The sequence below is a fragment of the Thamnophis elegans genome, chromosome 3 (genome assembly GCF_009769535.1).
Source record: "Thamnophis elegans isolate rThaEle1 chromosome 3, rThaEle1.pri, whole genome shotgun sequence".
NCBI classification, from domain to species: Eukaryota; Metazoa; Chordata; class Lepidosauria; order Squamata; family Colubridae; genus Thamnophis; species Thamnophis elegans.
This window is the reverse complement of record NC_045543.1, coordinates 51,800,441-51,826,373: the sequence shown is the minus strand read 5'-3', so window position 1 is coordinate 51,826,373 and position 25,933 is coordinate 51,800,441. Positions and strand designations below refer to the sequence as shown.

At 39.3% G+C, this 25,933-nt stretch overlaps 1 protein-coding gene across 1 annotated transcript in view; it reads left to right on the top strand.

Moving 5' to 3' along the window:
- The first annotated feature begins 15,797 nt into the window (after positions 1-15,797).
- AMBN (ameloblastin) overlaps positions 15,798-25,933 on the top strand; it is a 13,181-nt gene continuing 3,045 nt past the window's right edge. Inside the window, exons 1-8 of the mRNA XM_032212899.1 lie at positions 15,798-15,863; positions 16,999-17,049; positions 19,394-19,441; positions 20,810-20,926; positions 22,158-22,397; positions 23,577-23,615; positions 23,920-23,979; positions 24,686-24,730. Of these exons, the coding sequence (XP_032068790.1) occupies positions 15,810-15,863; positions 16,999-17,049; positions 19,394-19,441; positions 20,810-20,926; positions 22,158-22,397; positions 23,577-23,615; positions 23,920-23,979; positions 24,686-24,730 (654 nt within the window). The 5' untranslated portion in view covers positions 15,798-15,809. The remainder of the gene's footprint in view (positions 15,864-16,998; positions 17,050-19,393; positions 19,442-20,809; positions 20,927-22,157; positions 22,398-23,576; positions 23,616-23,919; positions 23,980-24,685; positions 24,731-25,933) is intronic.

Here is a 25,933-nt window from a genome sequence, read left to right as displayed (position 1 = left end):
AGAGATCCCGTCCAGGGTAAAAAGAGGGAAAAGCGGAGAGCCTACCCTGGATGGGATCTCTTCCTCCCCCCCCCCGGTCTCCCGTCTGACTGCTGGGTTCCTCTGTGCCCTGCGATGCCTGTCTGGGTTGGCTTCCTTGGACACTCAGCCTCCACCCCCACCCCCACCTTCCCTCCGACCAACTGTCAGTTTATTCTTCACTACAAACAAAACATGGGGAAGCCGGCATCGAGTTTTCGGTGACTCCCAGGTGCGCTAACTGAAATGCGGTCTTCCTTCAGTCTCTGCTTGGAGCCTCTGGGATGATCGTTGGTGGGTGGGGAAAGCGAGGGCGGAGCTGAGCCAGGGAGGCAGAGATGAGAAGTGAGGGCTAAATGCAAAGCGCGCCGAAGAGAGCAAGCGAAGCATCCCCAAAGCGAAGGACGGGTGGGAAGTGCTTGACCAGCATGTGAGAAGGCAGGCTGGAAGTGGCCGCGGAAGGGAAAAGAGATGGCCACGTGTATCGGTTCTCCTTGCGGTAGATAAGGGAGGTTCGTAGCAAGGGTCCGCCGGCAGGTAGGCTTGGGCGGGGCCAAGGCCTCAGGTCAGGGGAGCGAGAATTGGCGGGGAGGAAATGGAGATGGCCGAGCCCGGGGAAAGCACCGGGGAAAGAAGAGATCCCATCCAGGGTAGGCTCTCTGCTTTTCCCTCTTTTTACCCTGGAGCGCTTTCCTCAAAAACCCCGCCTTCCACACACATCCGGCTTTCAAAATCCGGGGAGTTGCGGGGGGGGGGGCGATCTTCTTCCCCTCTCTCAGGTTCCCCGGTTCCCCCCCAGTTCCTCTCATGAGTAGCTCGCAAGGGAAGGCCTTCCCTTCCCTTGCTAAAGGCAGCCGCCGCCCACCCGAAGCGGCGAAGCCTCCCGATTCCCACCGGCACCGCCGGAGTTACTCACCAGGGCAGTGCAGCAAAAGCAAACGGCGAAGGCGAAATGAAATGGAGACTCGTGAGAATTGCGACTCACGCAGCGTGCTTAAGCGGACTCCAGCCAATCAGTGAGCTGGCTGGGATGGAAAATTTTAAGCACGCCTCGTGCGTGCTTAAAGTTTTTCATCCCAGCCAGCTCACTGATTGGCTGAAGTCCAGGCCAATCAGTGAGCGGCAGGCTGGGCTGGCTTAGATTTTTAGTGTAGATAGAATAGATGGGGGAACGGAACGAGCGAGCTAGCGGCAGCTGATGATGGCGGGGGAGCCAGCGAGTGCCAAAATAAAGTGGGGTTTTTTGAGAAGCGGGCGGGACGCGGGAAAAATGATGAAAAATCGTGCCTGTCCCACCAGATGCGGGACGTCTGGTCACCCTAAGTAAGGATAGATAGCTGTTGCTGTCAAGCTACACTGATGCAGCACAGAAAGAAAACAGGAAGGAAAAGAAAAGTAAGCTTCAGCCTTCCTATAATGATTTGTGGGTTGTTTAGATCAGGGATCCTCAAGCCCTGGGCCATAGATCAGTGCCAGTCTGTGACCTGCTAGGAACCAGGCCACGCAGTTGGAAGTAAGCAGTAGGTGAACGAGCAAAGCTTCATTTGCAGCTGCTCTCTGGTGCTAGCATCAATACCTCAGCTCCACCTCAGATCATCAGGCATTAGATTCTCATAGGAGCATGAACCCTACTGTAAACTGCTGTTGTGAGGGGTCTAGGTTATGTGCTTCTTTTCCCCCCTCCCCTGATCCATGGAAAAATTATCTTCCACCACACTGGTTCCTGGTGCCAAAAAGTTTGGGGATAGCTGGTCTAGAAAGACCATTCTACCACTTCCATATCCTGTGTTTCTGCTTCTCTTCTGCACAGAGAGGGAACCAGTAGCCTCAGTGAGAAGGAAAGAAGATCCTCAATCCAATTGGTTTCATTTATGAGGGAGATGGTAGCTGATCACTTGTATGTTTCTTTCTCACAAGCAATTCTGTGCTGTATTCATCCTGTCTGCCATCTCACCATCTGTCTGCTCCTGTCTCCCATTTATTCTCCTCTGATGTCCCCCAATCTCACATTTATTCTACAAGTCACATTACTCAGCTTCCAGCCATATGTTTCCGAAGGAACAATGTAGTGTTTAGGTGAAGGAGAATAGCACAATTTAATAACAGACAGCTTCTTTTGGAAGCGGAAAATTCCCGAGCAACCCCAATTGCCAGGTTTGCCCCCTTCATTTTTGACTGATCTTTGAATTCTTTTCATTCTTCTTTCCTAAACTCATTTCATTTGTGGAACCTATCAAATACTGGCAGATTATGGCGTTTTATAAACTGCCTGCCTTGGAAATGTTTCCTGGAATTCAAATGCAAGTGATTCTAAGGTCTTTGTAATGCTAAATATGATTTCCAATTTGCTCCAATACTCCCATCTGGTCTGTCTGAGAACCATGTACATGTGTTGGGTACCCATGAGATATCTCCTGGGTAAGTGCTAATATTCTAACTTGTTAATAGCAGCTCTTCATCTTTAGAAGCTTTGCTGTTTATAATTAATACTTGCTTCACCATGTCCCCTGGCTAATCAATATTGATTAGAAAACTCAAAGTGCAGCTGAATCTAGTGTGATCTTTATTTATTTTTTAAAATAAATTGCTCCTCTTTAGGAACTTGCTAACATGCTGTATCTAGTATGTAGAATTACAAGGAAATGTGCAAATGAACTAATCTAGTCGTTAAATTATTTCCATTTCAAAGCCAAAAGGAATGTTTCTGTGAATCTTATGTTGGTGAAGGATGAGATTTCTTACATAGCAATAATAATAATGAGCATTTTAACTGCTAGCCAGAATTGTCTGATTACCCACTCATGCTTTTAACTAAGGTTTGCCAATGGAAAGTTACGCATAGTGGGTATAAAGTGGACAAGGAGAAACTGTTTCCCCTTTTTCAAAATATTAAACCAGAAGATATTCAATAAAACTGAATACTGGAAGAATCAGAACAGACAAAAGGATTTTTTTTTTACACAATGCATAATTAAATTTTGGAATCTGAAAATAATGTACTATTAGCAATAAAATATAATTTTGATATCTAATGTAAAATATTTTATTTTAATGCTAGAGGTTCAGAAAGTATCCAAATGTTTGTGACTATTCACTCCTTCATAAATAGATGAGAGAATTTGCTCCTTTATTTCTTCTCCCCCTCCTCCAAAGTCCATTTATTTGCCTGTTATTGTGAATGCATCACTGGTCTTTTCAAAGTGGGCTGTCAAATAAGAGGAAGATCAAATGAGAATCTGAATGAATTCATTCTATGGACTTGACATCATTGAATGACTGTCCACCAGGAAGAACTTTACAAATTCTTGCAGTTACCTTGTAGGGGAGATTGGCAGCATTTTTTTTTAAATAAATAAATAAAAACATTAAAACATTGAAACATTTGAATGAAGCTGATATCTGGTAAGGATTCTGAGAATTTTCCGTGAACATGGCAAATATGGAGGAACAACATATTAATATGGAGTTGCATACCATGAGATAGTGGTCTCATCCAGAGAATATCTTTTGAGTATTTGTCATTTTTGGAATGGCTGTTAAATCAAAACATGAAAGGCCTTTGTTTTAGGCCAATTTCTGTGATTTTGTAACATAAAACATAGTTATGTTGAGCATAATGAATGAATTGAATATGGCTATATTTAAATTGATTTTTACTCACCTATTATTTACTGTGAATGTTTTAATGATTTATATGGTTGTATGCCTTAATTATACAGGTAGTCCTTAACTTACAACCACAATCAAGTCCAAAATTTCTGTTGCTACGTGAAACAGTTAAGGGAGTTTTGCCCCATTTTACGATCTTTCTTATCATAGTTGTTAAGTGAATCACTGATGTTTTACATTGGTAACACAGTTGTTAAGTGAATCTGGCTTCCCCATTGACTTTGCCTGTCAAAATGTTACAAAATATGATCACATGTCCCCGGGACACTGTAGCCACCATAAATTTGAGTCAATTGCGAAGCATCTGAATTTTTTTTTGAAAAAAATAAATGTTATTAATTTTCTATTGTTTACCTTTGTTAGTGCTTAATAAACATTGTGTTTGTGTATTTAATTTGCTTAACAATACTGATTACATTCTTAATCTCCACCCTTTTTTTCCAACCACTGGTAAAATAAATTCCATGTTTGATAATATTCTGTATCTTCTTTCCGTTTAATCTTCAATGCAAGTCTATCCATTTCTGCACAAACATCTTCCTAATTATCTTTTCATCTCAAGGTGTTTCATTTTTCTAATATTGTGTGAATATAATCCTTGCTGCTGTTAAGACATGCAATATTAAATATATAGTTTGCTTATCAAGTTTTTCTGGTATTATGCCTTAATAGAAGCAGTTCAGGTTTAAAATCTACATTTCTTCCTATCATCTTTTCTAACCAAAGATGATCACGTGTCACTGGGACACTGTAACCATCATAAATTTGAGTCAATTGCCAAGCAGCTGAATTTTAATCATGTGACCACAGGGACCCTGCAATGGTCATAAGAGTGAAAATGGTCATAAGTCACTTTTCTTGATGCAGTTGCAACTTTGGATGGTCACTAAATGAACTGTTGTAAGTTGAGGGCTACCTGTAATCAGTCAATCAATCTATCTATATTTATCTATCTATCTATCATCTATCTATCTATCTATCTATCTATCTATCTATCTATCTATCTATCATCATCTATCTATCATTAACTATTTATAAATGTCTATGTGTGTATGTTCCAGCATAACTCTGGAATGCCTCCAGCAATTTCAACCAAACTTACTCTCTGGATAAAAATACTGTGGGGGTAAGACACCCCTAACACCCCTCAAAGTGTGTGTTCTATTAAAATGCAGTCTGTTGTGTCTTTAAATGGCTTCTACTGTATTGCTGTAAAATGGCTTCTAATGTACAGTGCAGTGGTGTTGCCATGGTAATGGCTTCACAGTACTCTACAAGGGGATTCCCTCTGGTAAGGGGGAAAATCCAACATTAAAAAATATGTTTAGTCCAAACATTTGCCCCTATAAATAAACACCAGGGCAAAACTGGGTTATCGGCTACTGATACATAAAGAAGATATAAGACAAGACAATAACAAATAATCAAATGGTACGTTTGTGTGTTAGCGTGGCAAGTGTCATATTCTATTCTACTTTTCATTGAATTGAGGCCGCCCAGGAATAAACTACATGTAGGATCATAATAAGGTGTGCATTGGCATCAGCTTTCCATCACTTTCCACTTCCACCTTGCCACTTTCCATTGAAATTTAGGTGGTGGGAATAGAGTTCATTCCAAATTGAGTGAATACAAAGTGGGGGCTGAAGCTTTTTCTGAAAAGCAATTGGAATATGTTATGATTTCATCTCTCAGCCAGCATCTCACTTATTCCCAGGGATTTTTCACCTGAAGTCAGACAGCCGCAAATGCCACAAGTTATTCAGAATGTTCCATTGTCTAGCCAGTCCCTTGCCTGACTTGCTGTGCTATACAGACAAACCAATAGTTTTCTAACCACCATAGATCATCCTTGTTTGTAACTGCAAGCTGTGCAACATCCATTACAAGCAATTTCACCTTGTGCTCCCTGTCGGCTCCCATTTTAATTACAGTTGGTTGGATGAAATATTGCCAAAGCTGCAAAAATCCTTAGCTCATCATTCTGATCTGAGACACTACTTCAGTTTATATAGAATACAGCCTTCTAAAAAGTTACCCAGAGATTAAGACAAGCAGACATTCTGTCCTAATTCAGATATTCAGAGGAGTTCAGCAGTTTCTATAACTTCCCTAATGAATATAAGAGCCATTCAGATGGCAGAGAAACACAACCCAAAGCTTGTGATGGCTCATTTCCAGTGTGTGGAAGACACACGGGGGGTGTATCTTAGAACCCTAACACTGGCTTTGTTTGATAATTATCAAAAATATCAAGGTTCCAGGACACTCTCAGCCTATTTGTTGTTGATTTCCTATAGAGCTGACACTTCCCCAGTCAAATGGTTTAGGATAAATCTTTGTTTATAGTTCATTTTGCATTAAAGATTAGCTGAAAGCAAATTGATCAGATCTTGCTAGACTCTTCCCTTGCTACTGCTTCTTCTTCAGTCACATAACTGGAGCCAATAATATGGATATTGTGCGCACCCAAGTATTTTTGAAGCATGTTTCCCATGGATGGGTGAGCTGCTATGGGGAACCACCCATTTATGAGGGCCCCAGGATGCAGTCTGAGAAGAAAACAAAATCAAATTCATTTATTTGTATCCCACCTTTTATTATTTTTACAAATAACCCAAGGCAGCAAACATGTCCAACACACCTTCCTCCTCCTATTTGCCCCATAACAACAACCCTACAAGGTGGGTGGGACTGAGAGAGAGGGAGGGAGGGAGAGGGAGGGAGGGAGACTGGACTAAGGTCACCCAGCTCTCTTTCACAGCTAAGGTAGGACTAGAACCCACAGACTCCCAATTTCTAGTCTGGTGCCTTAATCACTAGAACAAACTGGCTCTCCACTAAAACAAACTAATCAGGTGGCACTAAAGATCACCAGAATGAAACTCTGGAAGATAATATCAATTCCTCCATGATCTGAAAGCTCTAAAGGTCTTATATTTTTTTTAAGTTTCTTAAAGCCTTTATAGTTGTTATCATTATAAATCTTTGTAAGCCACCCAATTAATTGTCACAATGTTGTACTATGACTCAGGGGTGGGTTCCAGCAGGCATGACTGCCGGTTCTCTCATGTGTGCATTGTTCATGCATGCACAGTACAAGTAAAATTGTTCTGCACTTGCACAGAACTCAAAAACAAGATGGCGCTGCCTATGGCCCCACCTGGAGAACCAGTTTGGTGGTATGGCAGGCCTGGGTCACTGCTGGTTCCAGTGACCCAGGCTGCCAAATGACAACTGGTTCAGCCAAACCAGTTTGAACCGGTAGGAACCCACCAGTGCTATGATTTCTACAAGCCTTTCTAATTTATGAGCACCATAATACTTTGATTGATAGGAAAATCAGATGATTATAAGATTCACCATCACAGATCTTCTAGATTTCAGTTTTCAAGTTTATTTGGCACTTTTGAGGTGTTTTTTTTTTTTTTTTGAGAATCTGGCTATGAGAGAAAGTAATTTACACATTAACTCTTTAATAAAAATATGAAATATAAAAGCCAACCCAATCAAATCACATTGGAGGACAAGAACCTGATTGTTTGATTGTCTCTACTGATATACAGTACAAAGTTTAGGAAAAGAAAAATAGTGCTATAAAAGGAGTTTAATTTACTTATTGAAACAGAATTATTTATCAGTCACACTACTTATTGAAATCAAAATTAACTTTCAAAGTTTCAAGCCATCAGAAGATTACATAGTAAGTCAATTTTTTAGAGTTTTATGCATTTTTCTGCATATATTTTTCAAATTTACTTGCCAGAAATATCCGTCTTTGGACTACTATATTCCAGAAAAGAAAAAAAATGTAGAAATTTCTGAGGATTTATCATCTTACATCTTGACTTTAAAAGTATTTTGGTAAGACGTTTAGATAAATTGCATTTATACTTCTGCAACTTATCTTTGGGTAGGAGGAATTCAAATGATCTTGGAATCAGTACTTTGGAATAACTAAAGAATTGGATTGGAAATAGAGAAATATTGGACCAATTTTTCATATTGGATTATTGCATATAATGGGGATTTGAAACCAGCTGCTCTTTCAAACCAATGCACATTGTAGGGTTGAAGGATGATGATTAAAACGAGAGGATTCCCCAATATATACTGTGTTGACCTCCTAATGGAAAGGCAGAATGTAAGTGCAGCAAAAAATAATAATAATTAACAGACATAAGGTTAAAAAACATCTCAGGATTTTCGTATTAATTTTTAGAAACAAAGTCATAATTGACTGTCTGGCTAGCTCCACCTTTTAACAATTTTTTTTATCATGGCTTGCCTCTTTTAAATGTTATATAGCAATAGCATTTAGACTGTATATACCGCTTCACAGTGTTTATAGCCCTCTCTAAGCAGTTTACAGAGTCAGCATATTGGCCCTCAACAATCTGGGTCCTCATTTTACCCACCTCAGAAGGATGGAAGGCTGAGTCAACCTTGAGCCTGGTGTGATTCAAACTGCCAAAATTGCAGGTAGCCAGCAGTCAGCAGAAGTAGCCTGCAGTACTGCATTCTAACAACTGTGCTACCGCGGCTCTATATATTGTTTTTATGTCTTTAATATTTTATTGTACACTGCCCCGGATCCCTCTTTGAGAGAGATGGATGGTATTAAAATAAATGAAATATATAAATAAAATAAATAAAAATAAATAATACTGGGGCTATTTCACATAGCATACTCAACACTTGTTTATTGCTACATCAAGTGACAACTCATGATTGAGAAATAAGTGTCTTGATCACGATATCTTTTTTTGACAGGTAAGTATAGAAAAAAATACAGCAGCTAATGATTACATTTAATTCTATCGTATCACTGAATGTTGTTCACATATGCCTTGATTTTGATATCTTCAATTTCTCTTTGCATTATACAATTATCTATTATTTGCTACAAATCATTCAGGCGCTTAGCCAATAGTGAGATATTCCCTGCACACAAGAGTACACAAATATTCATATCCTCAACACTTCTCTAATACCACTCCAAACTTTTACATTTATCCACCAAAACATTAAACAATCAAGTGAATATCATACATTTGTGTCTTATACCCTGCTCAGGGTTTAACCATTTGCTAGACATTTCATTTATTGTCACTCATGTTTGATTTTCATTGTACATTTTTCTTGATGTGATGAAATGTGGTGAAGAGGTAGATTGTCAACAGGGTGCATTCTTAGAGGCATAAGAAACATCTCAGTCCAGAAATTATGAGCCCAGTGTGAAGGAAAGAGAGTGAAGACATCACCTTCCTATTTGTTCACAGAGTATATTGTAGAAGCAGATATTAGAGTCTTCAATCTGGTAAGATTTTGTCTATAGGAATCAAATAAAACAAAATCAGCTTGGAAGAATTACCACATTCTTGGTTTGGGGCATGACACTTATACATCCAGCAACTAAACGTCACAATTTCTTTCTTTCTTTAATTATATTTTTTGCAATTATCCATTCCTTTTTAAAAATACAATGCAGCCACCATTCAATTAACTAAGGCTGTTGGGATGACACCCAACAGCCTCTCCATCCAGATTCCAATGGCTTTGAGATAAAATCTTGACAATATTGCTGGATTGACCCAGGCTTAAGAAATACAAATTCAAAAGAAGGGGACAACAGAGAATGAGGTGACTGGATGGACTCACTGAAGCAGTCAGCATGAGCTTAAATAGACTCCAGAGGATGGTACAGGACAGGAAGACCTGGTGGAACATTGTCCATGCGGTCATGATGGGTCGGACACGATTTTGCAACTAATTACAAGAAATACAACTTGGTAGCATCAGCATACCGATGGACCTGAAACTCTGTTGTCAGATGAGCAACAGCTTCATTTAGATGGTAAATAGGAGAGATACAGAGACTGACCATGGCAAAAGGGGAACCACTGCAGCACTGGGCCCACTGCTCCTAATCCTTAAAGTTAGTCCAGAAGGATACTATAATTGATGATATCCAGCACTGTAGGCTGCATCACATCCATCTCAGCAACATCAAGACAACAGGGCTGTAAAACTTGCAGCCCAGGCCAGAGGCATCACATGCTGGCCACATAGGGTGACCAGACGTCCCGCATTTGGCGGGACAGCCACGCCTTTTCATAATTTTTCCCGCGTCCTGGGGCATTCTCAAAATATCCCACTTTAATTTTGGTGCCTTCTAGCTCGCTCCCCCGCCCATCCGCTGCCGCTCGCATGGCGGGGTACTGTAGCGAGTGAGCAAGCGGATGGGCAGGGAGCGAGTGAGCCACTCATTCGTTCCCCCGCCCATCCGCTGCCGCTCGCATGGGCTGGGTATAGCGAGTGAGCGAGCGGATGGGTGGGGGAGCAGCTCGCCTTTCCAGCCCCACTTCCACCCAGACAAGCCATGGGAAAGCCTCCGCCTCTCCGAAAAGAGCCACCTGTGTGTGTGCCTTCGGCGGGGTCTGGAAGCAGAGCCTTTCCCCAAAGCATCCCTCGTGCACTTCGGGGGCCGGCGGGCGAGGCGAGCACAGCGGCTGGAGACTCCCCCGCTGGACCACTGTTCCCAAGGCAAGAAAACACCACGCAGCACTTTTTAACTCCCCGCAGCCGCAGTGATTTGTTGTGATGAGCACGGGGCGACTGGACTGACGGTAAGCCCCCGCCACCACCGGACTAACTGCTGCTGCCTCCTCCTCCTCTAACAGCACCGCTGGATTTGCTGCCCGGTGCTGCGGCTGAGGTGAAGCCACCAAAGCTCCCGCCGTGTTTTTGAGGAGCCTTGAGGCCACGGAAGCCAGTAGGAAGGCGGCGGAGGGGCGGGAGCAGGAAAAAAGGCCCGGTAGCTCCTCAAAAGCACGGCGGTGGAGGAGGGGGCAGGACAGGGGTAACGTGGTGCCCAGCTCAGGTGCTCCGAGCGGAGGGGGAGGAAGCACCGCTGCTGCCATGGGTGGGAGCTTTGGCGGCTTCACCTCAGCGCCAGGCGGCAAAATTTTTAATCAAGAACACCCCCCCGCCCCACCCCGCCCCACCCCACCCCGCCCCACCCCGCCCGCCAATGGTGTCCCGCTTTACCAATTTTAAAATCTGGTCACTTTATGGCCACGCCCAGTTTAGCGAAGGGGCAAATAGTTGCAATACATCACGCAATGCTGTCGTGAGGACGTGAGTTTGACACCCCTGATGTACAAGTACAATCAATGCAATATCTTTGTTATAACCAGGCATGAAAGCAGACTAGAAAGGATATATCAGTGAGGGCGAACCGTTTTCACCTCAGCTGCAAAAAGCACGCACATTACCCCCATAATTTAATGCCTCCCCTGTGTCATGCCCCCTGCACATGCACATGTGACCCCCACAACTTTATTGGAGCCTGGGGAGGGTGAAAATGGCCTCCCCTGCCCTCTGGAGGCTGGAAACAGCCCATTTCCGACTTCCAGTGGGCCCAATAGGTCCATTTTTTGCCTTCCCCAGGCTCCAGAGACTTTCTAGGAGCTTGGAGAGGGCAAAAATGGCCTTCCTTTCTGCCCGGAGACCCTCTGGAGGCCAGAAATGGCCCATTTTCCAGGTTCCAGGCTTCGGAGACTTTCTAGTCTGTTCCCGAACTTCTGGTTTTCGCATTGGATGGTTTTTCACTTCCAGAGGGTGAAAAATGTCTGAAAATCAAGGCCAAAAATCAGCTGGCCAGTGTGCACATGCATGTTGGAGCTGAAAGGGCAACACCTCCCATGCCCTCAGAAATGGCTCCGTGTGCCACCTGTGGCACACATGCCATATGTTCGCCATCACAGGGATATAGACAGGAATCTCTGAAACCCGACCACCAGACTGGAGACTGATCAGAAATTGTTTAACATTGCTATAACTAATGATAGTTGAGGAGGGGGTACACTATTGCTGCCTTGAGAGCCACAGGACTACCCCTCATTCATATTTCTTCTGGCACAAATTCTGTTACTGAACCATGACATAACAGGCAGTTATTTTACTGGCTAATTCTTCTAGAGATGCTGGGCGCCTACATGTGAAATTCTAGCCTTTTAGGGATTTATGAAAAATGTACCACCTTTGTCAGCAGGTAGAGGACTATCTTGAGACATGGTGTCATAAACAGACTATCACCCTGTTGTTTTGTTGCACATTCTGTTCTGATGCTCATGTTTTATCTGCTAGAAAATACTTTCTTTAAATACAGGCCTAAGAATCCAATTATAAATAATAAGATGTTACAGCTACAGGTTTTGTGAGACACAGAAAGAATGGGTGGGATAAAGTGAGAAGTATGTAATTCTCTTGCCCTCTTCCTTGATTTGATTGGCTAACCAGTCTTTTCAATCAGGTTTATATTCTAGAATGGGAGAAAGAAGCTCTTGTGCCTGTGAAAGCTTTATTTTGTGAAGATTTCTTGAATTGCTCAGCAAGTATTGGGAGGAAATTTCCAGACGCTTTGAAGGTAAAATTTATTTCAATATTCTGTGTTGGGCAAGCTTGGTTTTATAATCTTGTCACTGATGGGCTTCTACCTCTTTAAAACCTCTCAGAAACAAGGATATTTCCTTTCTTCTCCTCACTGCAGCAATTGAAAACACGGCACTTCCAGAATTTTCGGCTGCCACAAGTTAAAAATGTACAGAAACAACCCAGGGATCTATGACAAAGCATCAGTTTGTATGTTGATCTTAAAGGAGTCCCAAATAACTCTATTGTTTGCTGCAAAGATTATCATGATTACTGAAATGTGATCCACAAGAAAGCTTGCTAGATTGAAGTCCAACAGTATACAAAGAATTGCCAAATTCTTTGCTTCTACTGTGAGTGAATTTAGGGATAATTTGGCTTTGTTTGGAAGCCCTCCAAATAGTGAAAATTGCAATTTTACATGGGAGACTTTGGTTTGGTTAGATTAATTCATTCATATGAAAAAACCTTGCAGTCATCTGGATCACTGCAAATGGTAGGCATAATTGTTGTTATTATTGTTTGTTATATTTGCAGCTTGTGAAACTCAAAACATTTTTTTTCTTTTTGCTGCTAGCTTAATAATTTCTGAGAGACACTGCTACAAGGCAGAAAAGAAAAGAAATCCTAGGTACAGGATGAACATGGCACGATTAGGTTGATTTTATCCAAAATAACATGTCTGTATCTTGAAGTTCATTATCTGTGTTAAAAGGCCTGGAAAATGAACAAGAATTATTTTTTACAGCATAACTGAATTGTACGGAGGCAATAAGCTCAGCAGAAGCAGTGACAGTTGTCTGTTGGTGGGGAAAAGAAAGGAAAATCACCATGCTTGCTAATAGAGGTGACCATCCATTATGGAAGGAATGGTGCCACTAGTTTTAATAGAAATGCCATGTCTCATGCACATTATCATTTAAAGAGCTTTTCCTTGCATTCACCTACACCAGTTCTTTTCATGCCGAATCTTCCTGCATTCATTAAACTCCAGAACCAGAGGTGGTATTCAGCCAGTTCGGACCAGTTCTCCCCCGAACCGGTAATGGAAATCCCGAGTGGGCCTGCCCATCCACCCCGGCTATATGCTATCCTATTTAGGCATGTTTTGAAGTCAGGCGCATGTAAGGAAGGCGTGTGCATGAGCAAAGCACATGCATGGAAGGCTGGGTGCATGCGCGGAAGGCATGTGCGCCTGCAAAGTGGGTGGCTGTGCGTGAGATGAACCAATGGTAATAAAATGTGAGACCCACCTCTGTCCAGAACCATACTTGAGGCCATCTTAAAGATACACTGTATTCCTGTTTCATTGTTAAACTAGTGCTTTCCTCCTTACTCTGACACAGATTTTGCTTCAGATACAATCTGTTATGATTCTGCTAATGATACAATGAGATGCTTTTTGTGTGTGTTTGGATTAGCCCATCATGTACTTTAGGCTAGTGCTGATACAGTCCAAATACCAGTAGTGCCAGGCAATGGCTCCTGAATGATTCCACCTTGGGCAGTAGAAGTGTCTATTTACAGACAGAATAGAATACAGAATAATAGAGTTAAAAGGGACTTTGGAGGTCTTCTAGTCCAACCCCCTGCTCAAGCAGGAGACGGTATACCTGTTATTTCCATCGGCTTCTCTCTTCCTTGCTACTTACAAGTCTCTGAGCAATTTTTAAGCTTTGAGATCTGAGACAGACTAAACATCTACTGACTTATTGTTTCAGCTGTTATCAAAATGCACACTTAGCGTTATTTCAGACTAAAACTATCCCAACATAGAGCTAAGCCATGTCCAAAAAGACATTTATTATCAGCTGATTGTCAATCTTCCTTTAAACAAGTCTACACACGAAACATCTGCAAAATCAGACCAGGTTTTCACAATTGGATAAACCTGTGCTGGAAGAGTGAGTAGAGGGAAAGAAGGTTGGGGAATCCACTACAGGTAGTCCTCGACTTACAACTGTTCATTTAGTGACTGTTCAAAGTTACAACAGCAATGAAAAAAGTGACAATTTTTCGCACTTATGACAGTTGCAGCATGTCCCAAATCGCATGAGTTACATTCAGATGCTTGACAACTGGTTGCAGTCTCCCAGGATCATGTGATCAATATTTGTGACGTTCTGACACACAAAGTCAATGGGGGAGCCAGATTAACTTAACAATCATGGCTCACGTGATATGCTATCGTTTGGGAGGTGGGGTGATTTTATTATGTTAATTTATCTGATTTTTTTATTAGTTTTGTTGTTCTTTTACTGTGGTTTTAAATTATGTAAGCCGCCTTGCCATGGGTGAATTGGCGGCAATAGAAACTTAATAAATAACAAATAAATAAATATTACTAATTTACAACTGCAGTGATTCCCTTAACAAATGTGGCAAGAAAAGTTGTAAAATGGGGCAAAATTCATTAAACAAATTTCTCATATAGCAAAATAAATTCTGGGCTCAATTGTGGTCATAAGTCGAGGACTACCTGTAAGTATGCCCTACACCTATTGCCCTACAATAAGAGTATTAGATTATGCAACATTAGTAAATTAATGTCTGGACAATACTGCATGAGATAAGGATAGCATAATATGCCAGCACTGTGGTTGTGGAGGGCAGTGATTGCCTGTAGAGCAGCCAATGTTACGCTGGTCTAATTTTCTACCAGTTTAAGGACTGGTGGATAACATTTGGCACTCAGCTTTGAGGAAGAAATCATTAAGAAGGCCAGTTTGGTCTAGTGGTTAAGACACCAGGATAGAAAGCTGGAGACCTGAGTTCAAGTCCTACCTTTGCCATGAAAGCCAACTGGGTGACTTTGGGCCAGTCACTCTCTCAACCCAAGTCAGGGATAAGGGGATACAAATCAATAAAAATTAAGTTCAAAGGCACATCCTAAGAAATTGCTTCATTTGCACAATACAGATCCATGGTTGTGATTGCACTAAGGTCAACAGGCAACTGTGTGGTCACTGTGTGACTTGCCACTCCCTTCTCTGCCACCTCCAATCACTTTCTGGCAGTGAGTGAAGGACACTTTGGAAGACTTTCCTAAAGGCCTGGTGTGTTTGCATCAGTGTTGGAAGGAAGCATGCCCAGAGCATGCCTGTCCTGGTTTAATTGTTTTTCTTCTTAAGGTCATGGCAATCATTTTATCACCAGAATTGAGGTGACTACAAAGACAAATCTTCCTCTGTAGAGGACCTGCTTTCTTAGGTCCAATGTCTCTCAGTAACATTATGGGACATAATAATCCTGCTTCATCTTCTAAGGTTGTTGTTAAGATGATGAGAAGCTAATATAACTGATGGCTGTGAATATTAAAACTGACCTACTGCAAACATTGCTTTTTTCTATCCAGGGCACTTGCCCTCCACTAAATACTTAAAATATTTTTGATGGACATCAGAAATGCACTAACTGAGCTACCCCGAACTTGCCATTCAATTGCAATTTTTAATGTGACAGAATTATTCATGCAGTTAATACTTTTAATGTGGAAGAATAGTTGATGAGACAAAATCATCATCCATCCTACTATCAAACTAGCAGTCAGAATGGGATAAATAATAATAGGATGTTTGTATATTGGTGATTTTGCTGTTTCATTATATATCTTGTCTTTTTTTTCTCCTTACAGGATTTTATCACCTTCTACAGATCCTTCTAGTCCTTTGGGCTACATTCCAATTATGAAACAATGGACATTTGTCTTATGCCTTTTAGGAACATGTTCTGCTTTGCCGGTAATTCTTACAACTTTATCTGAAACAATTACTTATACAGAATAAAGTTAAAATGAATCAGTTTCTTAAAAAAAAACAGAAATATATTATGTGGTCAACCATTTTGTACAAAATTGTGTTTCTCAACTTTGACAACTTTAAAATGTGTGAACTCCCAGAATTCCCTAGTCAGCATGCTGGCTGGGGAATTCTGGGAGTTGAAATCCTCATCTCATAAAATTGCCATGGTTGAGAAATATAGTGCTAGGAGATCATTTTTAAAAAAATATCCAATCTACTAATCTCCAAATATAGTTCCCAAATCCTAGCTTTGGTGTTTTTTTTTAAATATCAAAATTACAGTTTATAACCATTGTTTTTAAAAACTGTATTAAAAGGCACTTTACGGCAATATCCTGCTCCTTTGAACTTAATTATGGTTTTTGTATTTCCTGTAATGGGGAATTTTGAACAACCATTCTACTTCAGAATAGTTTATTTGAAATTTTCATCCATTGTTTTCAATGTGTAAAATCTGCTTTACCTTCCTAATTGTTTTAATTAAAGATCCACAGAGAAGGCTGGAGAATTTCTAGTCCAGTGGTTCTCAACCTGTGGGTCGGGACCTCTTTGGGGGGTATCGAATGACCCTTTCACAGGGGTCGCCTAAGACCATTGGAAAACACATATTTTCAAAAAAAATATGGAAAACATAAAATAATTTTTATGGTTGGGGGTCACCACAACATGAGGAACTGTATTAAAGGGTCACGGCATTAGGAAGATTGAGACCCACTGCTTTAGTCTAAAATATTTCATCCCAGTGATGGAAACCTGAAGTCCTATACTTTAAAAATCCAGAGTTCATCTTGACGTTTGGTAATTTAAACCGAGTCAGTGGAGTGCCAGCTTTTGCTTTTTGTGCTCCACAAATTACTCTAGATTACTGAAATATGACAGCGGTTTCCTCCACTAACCAAGGAGGAGGAAGAATAACAAAGAAGAAATCATATTCAATGTCATACACAAATCCTCCAATGAGGTCATCATGTCATCACCCAGCCCACCACAGCAGTTCTCAGTAATATTATTCATATTCTTTAAAACAGTTTCATCTCTGGTCTCATAAACTATTCTTAATCTTGCATATCTATAGGTACTGCCTCGTCATGCTGGGATTCCTGGAATGGGTAGTATAAGCCTTGAGGTATGTATTTGTGTGTCTATATATCTCTATCTCTATTTATCTATTTCCAAAGATTTACACACACATACGCATACACACACACATGTATGTATGTATGTATGTAAGTATGTATGTATGTATGTATATATGTTGCATTTGTGCTGATAAATAAATAAAGGGAGACTAGTATAGATCTATTTCAAGCTATTTAGCTCTCATCAGCTAGCCATACCCTTACTGGGATTCAAACCTGGGCTGTTTTTACATATTAGGCAGTTGTATTAGCCTGTAGGCCACAAGTTCTACCCCCTTACCAGCTGAGCCGAGGAAATAGTTAAGTATTGTATCAAAACACCTGGTATGTGCTTTGCCAAGACAATCTCAATCATACACGGGAAAAGATCCGAATACAACAATACCTACACCCGTGAAAATCTACAAATATGTGTGTGTGTGTGTGTGTGTGTGTGTGTGTGTGTGTGTGTGTGTGTGTGTAAATCTTACAAAGGAAAAGACCCGAATACAACAACATATATATATCAACCCAGTTGAAAGTTCAAGCTCTTACCTCACCCCACCAGTCCATCACATGGTCCAATCTCCCACTGCCATGTTGTCAGTTCCACTCATCCTATTCCGGACAGGTGCAGAGGTGCAGAGACAAAGGATGTCCTTGGCTTTCTAGAAAGAATTTTGTTGTGACTCCATAGTCTGTGACTCCTTACAATCGCCCCTAAACTAAAACTAGTTGCCTTCCCTTCTGCATATTTTGGAAATAAACACATTCACATTAGTTGTGCAAATCATATCTGTTCTCTAAAGCTACTACATTACTTCACAGTTTTCATGTGTGGTAACTTAGAATGGAAGTTTCCCAATCTGAGTATAAACACTTTGGGCTTTTTGGCATTGCACTTGAAGCTGTCTGACTCCAAAGAATAACCTGGTTGGGAATAGAGCTCTTTCCTCTTTGGCCTGGAATTGGTTGGGTATCTGTTTGCCCGTGATTGGTGGATTTCTCAGTTTCTTTACTCCTTCCTCCTGTGCAAAGAAAGTAAGCAACAACTGCTTTTTCTTTTCTTTTCTATTTGTTGAGTCCTGTTATTTATTTTATAGCTTCTTTGGGTTGACTCCTCATCCTTGACACTTCTATCTGTTATACCTAATGGTTATGCCTAACTTTCATCTGTTATGCCTAATGGTTATGCCCAGTGGTGGGATTCATTTTTCTTACTACCAGTTCTGTGGGCATGGCTTGGTGGGCTTGGTAGGGGAAGGATATTGCAAAATCCCCATTTCCTCCTGATCAGCTGGGACTCGGGAGGAAGAGAATAGATGGGGACGGGGCCAGTCAGAGGTGGTATTTACCAGTTCTCCGAACTACTCAAAATTTCCACTGCCGGTTCTCCAGAATGGGTTAGAACCTGATGAATACCACCTCTGCTTATGCCTAATAGTTCAAAAAGGAACACTATGTTACCTATTTTTGTGAAGGAGGGAAGGAAGACCAGTGAAATGAAAAAAATAATAGATTTAGGGGTTGAAGTCACTTCGGAAGGGGCAGGCAACCAGGCACTCAGCAGCCCAAGACCAAAGAGCTGTAGAAGGCAACAGCCAATGACCAAGAAAAAGAGATATTTGCCTAGAGTGAAATGAAGCATAGCAGGCAAAGTAGGCAGAGCCATTTTTGCTCAGGAAAGTTGGAAAATATTACTTTCAATGCCTAGTAGAAAATGGAGAATATCTTCACAGTTGGTTGAAGGGGCAGTTGAGGACAATGCCATGCATTCTTGCCCTCAAGAAATGGCTACATGGTCTTTATGTGGACTAGGACAATTTAGTTGTACTGATCCACCTTTGTATTCTCCAAAGTAAACATTTTGGAAGTTATTTTCACATAGAAGGACCAATTGCAATACCTCTATATGAATAACTCTGCTCCCTCAACACCCACCTTTTGAATCACTTTTGTCAAACAGCTGAAAGAGTTTTTCTTCCCTTTTTTATACAGTACATGTAAAGGTAGGGGCATCCATACAAATGAGTTGGCATTAGATTCAGGACAGACAAAAGAAAGTGAATCTTCACAGAGACCATAATTAACCCCTTGTGACTGCAAAGAACTGAGATGCCTTGTAAAAGGAGATTGGATGGATGTAATAGAATTTGTGTAGATGGGATTGTGATCAGACACGTCTCTTCCAGAGGCAATACAATTCTGAATAGAAGCTGCGTTAGGTGGAGAGTGAATGGAGGCTATTATTTTTAACTACTCTTTGTGAGCTCCGTGAAAAGATGTGTAAATATCACAAAATAGAAAATACTGATTACAATAACACTGAGGATTTTAAATATTGCCTTACAGGGAATGAGACAGCTGGGTGGACCAAATGTACCCAAGGTACTCCCTCAGGTAATCACAGTTATGTCACATAGCCTCTTTGCAGAAAAATATATTAATGATGATGAGAATAAGCTGATGACACTATTCTATACTTATTCTATTTGTTGACTTACTTACATCCAAAGCAAGGAACATTTGACTTTAGAAAGAATTGTAATTGATTAACTGTACTGAAATGATCACTGATTAGGGAATTAGGACCAAATCTCACAAAATCTAAAAAAAAAAAAAGAGGCTTCTCATCCCTAGCTTATCTTGATGAGTAAACTTAGTCTTGATCAAGTTTACAATCAAACTAAATATTTATTTTACTTATTGAGCAGCATGAAATGACTATGTTTTGATGTATAATTATTTTAATTGGGTTCAATAAGAGATGCTTCTTAATAAACAAGTTATAGATTGCGTTCTCAAGAAATCCTACCCTGTTTCCCTGAAAATAAGACCTCCCAGGATAATAAGGCCAATCGGACTTTTGAGTGCATGCACTAAAATAATCCCGCCCCTGAAAATAAGCCCTCCCTGAAAATATTGCAACACAGCAACAGCCATGAGGTGACCATGCTCGCCGCTTCCTGCACCTCAAAAATAATAAGACCTCCCTGAAAATAAGGCCAAGTGCTTATTTCAGGGGTCAAAAGAAAATAAGTCTTATTTTCTGGAAACCACGGTACCATGTTCCCTATTACTTTATCCCAAGTAAATCTCTATGGGAGTTCAGTGGCTAATAAGTTTAAAATAATAACAATAAAGTGTAGATAAGTCAGAAGTATTCTATTACTTTTTTAGATATGCAGCTCAGTTTAATACTCCATATTTAATAGAAAGTATTACTAGACTCAGTAACTCTTACTGTCAAGCAACCGTGCAGTGAAGTTTGATTTTAATCATAACCTAACTCAATCACACTGATTATTAAAAACCCTTCACTTATTTATATAGTGATCCTGAAGGCACTCTGGAATTTTATGTTATTGTTGTGTTAAATATCCTGTTGTCAACTTCTAGGGTGTTTGTTAAACTCACTGTAGATAATATTTATTGAAAGGATTTCAAGCTGACTTCATTTGTTTCCTTATTGAGGCTTGTGTGTTGTCAAGAGGCAGAATGATTAATAAATAGATATGTAGGGCCTCTTCCTTCACTTCGGCCCTTTTTTCTCTAGCTAAATTTATGGATCTATTATCAAAGAAAGGAATTTGGTATATATATTTATATACCATTTATAAAGGAATCAAGTGGAAAACTCATCACAACATCTATCTATTATGAATTAATTCTGATTGGTAATATTGGCTTGAATTTAGCTGCTGTTCTAACTTGTTAGCCTCTGAATTATAGCTTCAGAATAAATGTATTTAATCATACCACTTTTAGTATGGCCAGACTTACAGCTACGCTGATCCATTTAATTCGATGTGGATGCACAATTTCCTACCGTCACATTCATCATTTTACTTGATACGACAAAGACCTCAACATGAAACCCAACAAGTAAGCAATTTAAGCTGTTATCGCCTCAGAAACATTGCAGTATTAAAGCAGAATTCTTCTTTTTGGCTTTCTAGATATTTTTCCCTAGACTGGTTTTTTTTCTGGATATGATGAGATTACAACTTTAAGAATTCCATGCCACCCATTATGGTCCTCCATGAGAACTATAATTTCCTGGATCTTCTGTGGAGATACTCAGTCATCCAGGTCATGGTTGTCCCAAAAGTCATTTTTTTCAAAAGGCAACTGGACTTTGTTTTTCGTTGAAGATGTTTTGCTTCTCATCCAAGAAGCTTTTTCAGTTCATTTGAAGAAATGTCTGGGATAAGAAGCAATACATCTTCAAGGAAAAACAAAAAACAACAAAAACCAGTTGCCTTTTGAAAAAGGACCTTTGGAAATTTCTGGATTCTCAACAGCATCTTCTGCATGCAATAGGTGACATCAGTCTCAGTCCAGTCCCTCAGAATGGCTATATGGCATGGCCAATCACAAAACTTCCATTTACTAAAATGCTAAGTGATACTGAATCTACTCCTTTGGCCCAACTTTCCCAAATGCTTTCTATCATTTCTATCAGTATATATTTATATTTATCCTGGGCTTGTGGTTCACAAAGCACTGAGTTGCAGTTCCCTTCTTATTCAATATCTAGGAAAAGCTTTGAAATCATACATAACAAGAATCATTTTTCAAAATTGTCTCTGTAGGTTCTCATTCATCCAGGTCAGGGTTATCCCAAAGATGCTTTTATTTTAAAGGCAACTTTCTGGTTTTATTTTAAGACATTTTGCTTCTCACCCAAGAAGCTTCTTCAATTCTAGAACTTCACCAGTTAGTTAGAACTGAAGAAGGTTCGTGGATGAGAAGCAAAATGTTTTAAAGAAAAATTAGAAAGTCCCATTGCCTTTAAATTAAAAGCATCTTCAAAATTGATGAAATGCTAGATGTTGACATTTTTATCTGCAACTTGGTGGCTTCCTGAGTCATGCTTATATTAAAAGAATCAATAATAATAATTGGGTGGTACGTGGCACAAAGTTAGGAAACTTTGATGGCCCTGAGAATTGAGCATCCTGATTTGGATGGCAAACAAATGTATGGCATTTCATAATCCAGAAATTCATTTGTCAGATTCATTGTTCATGCAACATTTCAGTATGCCAGAAAATGGCTCATTCATGATTTTTAACCTTTCTCTTCTGGTTATTCATCTTTTATCACTCCATAGTATGAATACACAATGCCAGTGCACCCTCCTCCGTTGCCATCTCAAACACCCACTCTGCTCCAACAACCTGGGATACAAGAGCAACCTCATTACCACTATGCACACTTCCTTCCTACAAGGCAAGTCCAAATGCAACATTATGATGTCCAGCCGTCATTTCATCCAAAGCAGTTTTCTCCATCAGAAGGAAACCAGCCAGATGTTCAACAACAGCTATCATTGGACAGACAGGCTCAACAGGTCAGTTTTGACAAGCAATTGAGATACTTCTAATATGAGTGCAAAATCTCTGCATCTCCAGTGCAGGTACCCCTCGATGTATGGCTGCAATTGGGCCCATGGTTGTAAGTCATTATAGTTGTAAGTCAAAGCATCACATAACTGGATCTGAAGTTTTGGCATTTTCTATGGCAGCTGTGAAGCAAATTCATTTTACCCAGTGAGGTTTTTTTTGCCGGAAACTGGAAATAAAAAGAAGATGACAAAAAGAAAATCACATTCACTTGACTGTGGGACACTAGAAATGGTCTTAAAGGTGATCCAGTTGTCAAGTGCCAAATGATGAGACCATGGGGAGAGGGAGGCCATCGCAATCTCAAAATTGGGTCATAAATAGCTTTTTGGGGAGGTGTCTGTTAAATTTTTGGTTGGTCACTAAGCAATTAGTTGTAAGTTGAGGACTATCTGTGATCTAATCATTAAGCACTAATCTTTGGCATGAGATTATAAAGAATATGAAGGCACAAGATTAACTAAGGCTGAATGAACCATTAAATTCTGATAGTTCTCACTTTTTCCATGTTACATAGTTTGCAGGGGAGGGGGAAAGAGTCTAAAATGTGTATGCATTTTAATGTACATTTCTCATTTTTATTTGCCTTGTTTTTATCCACATATAAAGTTTTTTTTAACAAAGAGCCTTTCCTAGTATAATACATTTTGGATTTTTAATTTAATTAATATGTGCATTTTCCAGCAGACTTTTCCTTAAAACACTTTTTAAAAGAAACGTCGACTGCATTGCATTAAATTAGACATTTGCAATCAAATGCAAAGAAAATATTGGAAGATGGTATTTACTAAATAAATGATGTAGAGTCTTTGGAATATAAATTGACTGATGTAGATTCTTTGAATGTGATCTTGCAACAATTTATTTTAAATCTACATTTGAACAAATTCCCTAGTTTAAAAATCCAACTTCCTAAATAAATGTGGTTCATTTATATGTCAGTTTCTGAATTTCTCTGTAAGATACAAATAAATATTTCTTCTAGATTTTAAGCCTCTTCCAAGAATTTAAACAATTATTAAACATAACACAATTATATTTAGATTGAAAGCTTTCCTTAGTTTATTCTTTATTTGCTACATGTTGTCAAGCTAATGATATCCAATGTTTTCTTTTATTAACTATAGTTACCTGCCATACATGACTATTCAGGGACATTGGGCCAAGTAAGTATATTTTAACTATGGGAATTATAAGAGATAAACTTATTGACCAAAACAATTACTTAGAAACAGACACAGGAACTCTCTCTCTCTCTCTCTCTCTCTCTCTCTCTCTCTCTCTCTCTCTCTCTCTCTCTCTCTCTCTCTCTCACACACACACACACACACACACACACACACACACACACACACACTAAGTGTGCCATATGTTCTTTAGATTTTTTTTTTCTGTTTTAAGGCAGTATGTATTGTAATCACTCATATTTTTCCTGATAACCCATTCAACTTTTTCTTTCTTTTTGAAAAGATCTACCCTGGCTTATTTGGAACCCAGCAAAACACAGCCCAACAACCACAGCAAAGATCTGTAAGTTGGTTCCCTGACTAAAATCTTATTGCTAACTGTTAATGCAGTTGAATTTCCATCACTGGAATTCCATTTCCATCTTAACACACAAATGTAGACATACTTATTTGCAAATTAGCTTTTGCTTCAAATCTTTCAGTTCTCCGAAATGCAAACAAATTTACGAAGCAACTTTTCCCCAAATATGGTTCTTCCCTAGAAAGAACTTGATCCATGAGTTTATTAAATGATTAAGAGATTCCAACATAATCCTGATACTTTCCCAGTTCTTATAGATTCCTGCAAAAATAGCATAATCTTAATAATGAAAACCAGTTGGCCAAGCAATTAAGGCTAGAAACAGGGAGACCATGAATTCTAGTCTCACTTTAGTCATGAAAGTCAACTGGGTGACCTTAGTCCAGTTTTTCTCTTTCAGCCCAATCCACCTCACAGGGTTGTTTTGTGAGGACAATAGAAGGAGGGGAGGCATACTAGATATGTTATCTGCCTTGAGTTATTTATAAAAATAATAAAGGCAGAATATAAATTAAAATAAATAGTGAGGGAATTCCTTAAGAATATTTATATGAGTCCTGTTAAAGCCAGGATGTGGATAAAGATGAATCATTGTTCAGGCATGTTCCTTTCCAGCCTATTTTTATAAATATTAAAACAAAACAGACATCTTAAAATCAGTTTAATTTTTTCTTTTCTTTTTGTTTAGATCTATCCTAATTTGCAATATATGTCTTATGTAGCAAACAAAGGAGTAAGTACTTAACATTAATCTACCCCTAATGAAAACCTTCAGACTTATCATATTTGGGATAAATTTCTGCGCATTTTGTATAAATACCACATGGAAATAGTGAGAACCAGTTGGTTACAATAAGAGATCATTAACAGGGTTTTAGAATTTCAACATTGTCTTTTTAATTACTGTTCACAATGTTTATTACATTCATAATTTTGCATAATATAGTCACTATTATTGTTTTTCTGTTAACCATTTTGTTATTAATATAGTTATAGATGACAAACTAACAATTTGATGTAGATGTAGTAGTTTAACAATTTAAAATTCTTTTAGCCTATTTTGCAAGGGGTGACAAACCAACATTGCTGCATTATACTAATCAGCATTCAAGTAAGGAGGATAATAGGTGTATATGTGTTAGGTTTTATGTAGGACATTTTTTTTGTTAATGTCTTTTTGTTGTGGTTTTTTCTTTTTGTTTAAAAACATATTTTGGCATTTTGTACTTTAATCTTTGAATAAACAAAAAAAATGAATAAAAAATAAAGGAATCAGTGGGAATCAGTGCCATCACAATTGAACTTTGAGCACCTAGAATTAGATCTAAGGAATAGATTAAATCTCCATTGAGAAAGTGTTCTTAAGGGTAACAAATCACTTCCCCACATTCCCCATAGGAATGGAAAGGATTATATGAATCTTAAACTTGGCACAATTCTTCAGTTTCCTTCCCATCTGTTAATCTGCTTCTGTGTGTTCCCACTTATTATTTTGTAGGTCACACTAAAAATGAGCAAAAAATAAAAAGAAGTGACTTAGTCATAGATCACATTTTTCTCAACATTGGCACAGACCCACTTAAAATTTATTTACAATAATAATGGTATTATACATCAATTTACAGATGTGTGTTAAGAGAGTTATCTATATTCTTCCTGAGACACGGAATACTATATGTGCATTTAAATTCCCATAATTTTTCTGGCCAGCATATCCATTGCTCTGGAAATTAATTCATACATTTAGAAGTTGGTCAGATTGGGGGAAGCTATAATACATGACCTACATATTAATATATCAACAAGTTTGAGTCCAGCTGTTTAAATGGCAGCAGTAATGATTATATCCAAGTTATTGTGGCCACAGGAAAACTCAGATTTCAGATTTTTCATTTACAACTTTTAAAATGGAGAACAGTTACCACAGTATTTAAGT